This window comes from Neomonachus schauinslandi, chromosome 3 (genome assembly GCF_002201575.2).
Source record: "Neomonachus schauinslandi chromosome 3, ASM220157v2, whole genome shotgun sequence".
NCBI classification, from domain to species: Eukaryota; Metazoa; Chordata; class Mammalia; order Carnivora; family Phocidae; genus Neomonachus; species Neomonachus schauinslandi.
Window position 1 is genome coordinate 1,076,799 of NC_058405.1, and position 6,194 is coordinate 1,082,992.

Genomic DNA, 6,194 nt, shown 5'->3' on the forward strand with positions numbered 1-6,194 from the left:
CTAACAACCTTGTAAGAGACACTGGGAGCACGTAAGGGGTTAGCGACTTTCCCAACGAGACGTGCGTTATCAGAGGGTACCAAACCATCCCTCGAGAAGCTTCTATTTTAAGGCCAAAGGACGGAAATGAAAAACAAATAAAAAAGCAGACGATAATCGCAATCAACTGTGAAGAATCAGCAAGCGAAATATTGTGCTCTAAATAGGCCTTCAACTAATCACTGCCGCCGGGGACACAGGTGTAGAGAATAAAATCAAACCTGAATCTTCACATTCATCAGATATGGAGATATTCGGCCAAAACGCCCACCAGAATTTAAATGCAAAGTGGCCAAAAGTTCATCAACTTAAAAAATAAAAGCTTTAAAAACGTACTTTAAAAATTAGATGTGGTATATTAACAAATAAATGAATAAAGGGATAGAAACAGCTATGAAAATATTTCAGCGCAAAGGCAATTTTAAGATTCCTAAAAAAATACATTACAAAGAATTTGTTAACTAAACATACAGAGAATCTGTCTCCCTACAGGTATTACATTTATACCCATATTAGGTTCTTAAAAACGGCTGTAAAAATGCACACACCACTGCTGCGGGCCTAGCGCGGACCGGAGGGCCGGGGCGCCACCACACACAGGGGGCGCGCGGGACGGAGGGCGGAGACCCCGGTGCACTCCCCGTCCTTTCTCCGGGTCTTTGGTTTGCTGTTGCTACTTCACCTGGACTTACCCCAACTACTCTGTGTACGCAGTCAATTCATCCCCTAGTTCAAATAAATATCTTATAGGCGAAACATTATACAAATTGTGAAATCTGGGCTTCCCAAAATGCCTGGCATGGAGTGTCTCTGAAGCAGACTCCGTGTTCACTCACCAGCGTCGCCGGGGCCACAGCCTGGAACCCGGCAGCGGGCAAGGGGCCGGCTTGTCGTTTAGCTTCGGGCGATGCTTTTCTCAAAAGGCATCCGTTTCCACATCCACACTTTGAATCTCAGACTGAAATGTCTTCTTTGTGGACCATTAAGGCTACGTCAAGGAGGTTATTTCTAGAAACAAACAGCAGTACAGAGAAGGGACCGGGACTGTCAACGCAGCAGCCTCAAGGTCTGCCCACCCCAAATGACACCCTGGACAGCGGATCACAACACAGCGCTTATCCAACAGAACATGCAGGGCTTGGTCCGGGTCTCGGCCATGGGCAGCGGGCCAGGGCGGCAATCCTGCTTCTCAGGATTCAGATACCGCCTCACCGTCAGACCTGTGTGGGCCTGAAACAGATTTTGGAAGATGGACGCGGCCCCTGGAGGCCACCTCTCCATGAGGACATCGAAGGGTCGGGCCCCCGGCCCCCGACCACCAGCCTTCCCCTACAACTGGGGAAAGCTCTCTGGACAAGAGAACGCGGGGAGGCTCTATCCGTGGAGGTGTGAGGAACACTAGCTCCTATCTCGTGTTGGGAAGGCTGGAGTGGACAGTGTTCTCTATTCGTCACACACGATACTTTTTCTCCACAGGGGCAGCTGGGGATGGGAAACACTCAGATTCACAGGGGGATGCTAGTCCTCCCTCAGAGGGACGAACCCCGAGTCGGACAGGACCCTGAAAGCAGCTTCGCTAGGTAGCGGGTTTGGACAGAAGCAGGACACAGTCCAGGACTCCGACAGGCTGTAGGAGCACGGTGACGCCAGGGTCTGGTCCGGCCAGTTCCAGAAGCACGAGGACCAGAGCGCTCTGGACAAGGAGGCATGGAGGCAAGGCCGGCCCGTCCCACGGTGAGGACAAGGCCCCTGTGCTCGGACAGTTGGCGGTGTGGCCACCCCCGCTCAAGCCGACGGCCCACCTCCACGCAGGTGCCCTCCTCCGGCGGCGTCTGGGACTGGAGGCCCTGGCCCGGGATGCAGTGGGTCGAGTGCGCCCAACCAAATGCCCAAGGGAGGCTGTGGGGGCCACCAGCCCCACGAGAGGTGACGACTGCCAGCCACGCGTTCCAGACACGTCCCGTGGTTCTCATCCCCCCATCGGGCGCAGGGCCGGGATGGTGGTGGTTGTGCAGGAGGCCGGCGAGGGGGGGTCACGTCAGCGTCCCCTGCTTTGTGTGCGGGCCCGGCCACACGGCCCAGGGGCTGGGGCTCTGCGGGTAGGCCAGGAGGGTGAGTTCGGGGAGGTAGTCCCGGCCGCGCACGCATGTGCTCTGTTGGAGAACACAGAGGACAGCGTCAGTCCCGGGACCCTCCCCAAGGACCCCGCCCAGCCTGCTCTGACGCTGCCCGCAGGCCTCCCATTCCAGACACGGTCGGTGCGCGTCCCATGTGACCGAGGACACAGAGCCAGCGTGGTGACCGCATTCTGGCCACCAGCGGCTGCCCCGCTTGGCTCCGTCATGTGCGAAACCTCTGCCAGAGGCCCCGGGGACCGGGGCTGGGGTCCACGGTCCCCTCCACGCACACGGGCAACCTCAGTGTGTGCAGGTTCTTACGGCCCAAGGAGGCCAGCAACCTCACCCAGCCGTTGTTAAATTTACCGGGCAGCAGAGCCTGGGGGAAGCAGTCCGGGAGAAATCGGTCTTACAGGAATAACCGTCCCCGGGCAGAGAAGGCAGTGTGCCTGTCACACCCGAGACACCGGCTCAGGGTGCGTCGTGAGCGCGGCTGCATTTCTGGGCCTCTCTGGGGCAGACACGGCCCCCCGGGGCGGCTGACGGACAACGGGACACCTGTGTCGGACGTCTGCCTGGGCCAACGTCCCACGCAAACCATGCAATCTTCCACCGTCTTGTCAAAATACGGTCTTTCCTGAGAGACCTTCTGGGTGAAGCTCGTTCCACGACCAAGGCCGAGGAATGAGCTTTGTTCTGGCAAACTAAGCACTGAACACGCTGGCTGAGCGGATCCCGCAAACGCACATGGAAGGCCATGGCACACATGTGCACACATGTGCGTGCGCACATGAGCAGTGCACGGCCACGTGCGGCCCAGACACGCTCAGGCAGGTCACTTACCTGGGGCAGAAACACATGTGTGTGTAAAAAATGTTTTTGTTCTGTTTTTTTTTCATCATGAACCTTTGGTATCAAAATGGCACAGCAAAACTTTGGAGGAAAAGCGGACAGTTTGGAAGGACCACAGCACACCCAGAAGGCCTGCCAGGCGGCGTGGCAGGCACGGTTACCTATCCTTGGCTAATGGCGCCTCGGCCGTGGCAAGAGGTCCTTCAGAAGTGGCCCGTCCGTGCCCGGCGCAGCGGCGACCGATGCTTTGAGTTTCGTGCTCTGCTGCAAGGCGAGGAGAAATACTGAGAGGGGCTGCGCCTGGTTCCAGAAGCGCCTCCCGTCCGTGAGCACGACCCAGCCTCGCAGCCGGACCTGGGGCCTGCGCGAGCTGCGGGCAGCGGGAGGGCGCCGCCAGGGAAGGAGCGGGTCTTCCTAACAGCGCTTCACCTGAGAGAGACCAAGGCACGGGGCAGGGCACAGAGAGGAGGGCAGGCTGGGGCAGCAGGCCGGGGCCCACGGAGGAGCCTCCGCTGGAAGGACCGGACCGGCCGCTCCCGCCCAGCGGCTGCCTCGGTGCTCACCCCTGCACCGGCCTGGCCCCGTCCCTGTGCTTCGCCCCGACCCCAGGGCTAGACTCCTGCAGGGCCCAGGGGTCACAGTGCCGCAAGTCAACGCCGGCTTTCTATGAGACTGACGCGCTACCTACTGCGCTGACGAGGCACCTTGTAGTCAGGCCGTATCAGCGCCTCAGGAACCAGCAAGAAGGGGATTTTAAGAGGTGGATGAATATAAGGTGTGCGATGCAGAACGTCTTCCGGTGAGGAGAAGGATGAACTGATCAGGGGAAGGGGGTGCGGCCCCTGGCAGGGATGGAACTGTATCCGGTAACGCAGCGAAACACGCGTACAAATATGTATACACGGGTCACACGTGTATACACGTGAGACCTGGTGCCTGTGATGTGTTTCTTTTTAACAGAACAGATGGAAGGAAACAACGGCCCATCTGACATGAGGACTGGTCCAGGGTCTGTTCCTCCAAAGTTTGGCGGGGGTCCAGGGGGGTCCCCAGAAGCACACGCACAGGGGCGTGCGTGCCAGGGGCTCCGGAAGGTGCAGGTGTGGGGACACCTGTGGGCCGCCTCGTGCGGCCGTGGACCCCGCAGGGCGCCCGGCGCCGACCGTCCCCGAGCAGCCAGACGTGGGCTTCTGAGACAGAGTCTTAGCAGACCTCACGCGTCAAGAGTGAAAGTATGTATTTTTATCCCAAAGTTGGCAAGATTTAACCAATTTCATAAGCACAGCCTGTGACTTAAATGTTCCTAACAGTTTCATCCTAAATGTTCTCAAGTATGTACCAGTGAGACATAATTAAGTCATTCATTCTAGCAAATTCTGATGGCACCAGAGTAGAAAAATTTTGACTGCTGATAATTACCAGAAGTTAAAAAATGTACCATCCTGTTAGTTAAAAAATAGCATTTAAAACGTATAGAGGATGAACAGTCATTAAAAGAAAACACAGCCTTTTCTTGCTTAGGTATTTTCCTATGAACTCAGCTGCACTAGGAACAGTTTCCAAGCATCACTGACGTTGAGGCCTCTGTAAGTGTGTCCTTCAGACGCACGGACAGGAGCCATCCCTGGACAACTGTGCCCCTGAAATCGTGGCTCTTCACGAGCAGGCTGTGGCCCCGGGCAGCTACCCTGTGCGTGGCTCAATGCTGCTGAGAAATAACCCAGCACAGCCGCTCACAGCAACATTAAGGCTTTCTCTAAAAACAATCAGATTCTTTTTCAAAGTGAAAAGGGAATTTGGAGAAACACTTGACCCAAACACATCTCTCCTGGCTTTCTCCATTGCCTGGGTGGCTCAGCCTGAGCCTTGTCTTTTCTGCAGTGCCTTGCAGGGCCTGCACAACACTCTCTCGTGGGGGCCTCAGTTTCCCTGTCTGTGCAATGGGTCTGCAGAGCTGTGTGAGTGAGGAGGTCTTGCCGTCCATCTGCCATTGGCTGCGGAGAGAGGGCTGGTGCTGTGTGGACTCTGCCCACGTGGGCTCGAGCGACGTAGGAGCTGCCACACCCACACCTCTGTGTGCAGGGGCCACGGGCACCTGCCAGCCAGTGCGATGCAGCGCAGCCCTGCACCCGGGCAGGTGGGACCCGCGACCTCCCACGGACACAGAGAGAAGCACGGGCCACGCGCACTTCCTGCGTCTCAGATACAGGTCACCCCAGTAGCTCCTGACACGCTCGTCCTGAGCAGACAGGAGCCCGGGACAGGTGCCGGACGGCTCAGCGAGGGGTCAGCCCTCTGCTTCCTGCGACCATAACCCCACCATGCCAAACGACAGAAAAGCATCACCTTGTTCCGTTAGAAACTCAGACTGCTGGAGGTCTGAGAGAGCATAAAGATGGTGGACTGCTCAACAGAAAGGCACTGGCTCTTAGTCTGCAGTCCAGAGGGGTCGAGGGGCCACGCACATCGCGAGACAGGTGGGAGCGGTTATTTAGGCAAAGAGGTTGGAGACAAAGGGAAGGAGGAAGGGAAAAGAGAAACAAGTTAAAGCGGTTGGGCCCGGTTAATCGCAGGACCCTCCCTCGCGCATCCCCGCCATCGCGCCGAGCAAACCGTGTCCCCCCTGGACGCTCCCTCCTGGGGGCCGCGCGGGCCTCTCGTCCCCTCTGTCTGTCTCCTCCGCCCCGACAGCTCCCGTCATGCTCGCTTGTTAAAGAGCTCCACGCTGTCAGTGCCGACCACACACACAGGCACCAAGGAGGGGAACGCTAGCAACCAGGGGTGCCGGGCCCAGCATGCTAAAGCAGCGCAGACTTCGGAGAGGGCCCACCCACTGGGGTCCCATCCAACAGCTGGGACGGGTGGAGGTGGGCACAGCGGCACCCAGACCTCGCTCCCTGCAAACCCAGCAGCGGCCTGGCCGTTTCGCACCCCAGAGGCCGGCCAACGGCACCCGGGGGCGGAGGAGCAGCGGGGCCATCTGAGCTTTCCAGAAGGCCTTCCCTGGGGTCCTCACGTGCGCGGACAGCCCTCCCACCTGCAGGCCCACCTCTGCTGCCTTCTGCACACTCGGCAGGATCCTCCCTTCTCCTTACGGAGGCTCTGCACCTCCACGGGCAGGACACAGGGTGAGAGGACTGGGGACGTGCCCTCCCTGAGATCGCAGGGGTGAGGGGACGGGGGACG

General features: G+C 58.2%; 1 protein-coding gene across 1 annotated transcript in view; it reads right to left on the reverse strand.

Annotated features, from left to right (window-relative positions):
• Positions 1-432: 432 nt before the first annotated feature.
• Positions 433-6,194, reverse strand: part of ATP11A (ATPase phospholipid transporting 11A) — a 63,762-nt gene continuing 58,000 nt past the window's right edge. The window contains exon 29 of the mRNA XM_044913327.1: positions 433-2,192. Coding sequence (XP_044769262.1) covers positions 2,073-2,192 — 120 coding nt within the window. The 3' untranslated portion in view covers positions 433-2,072. The remainder of the gene's footprint in view (positions 2,193-6,194) is intronic.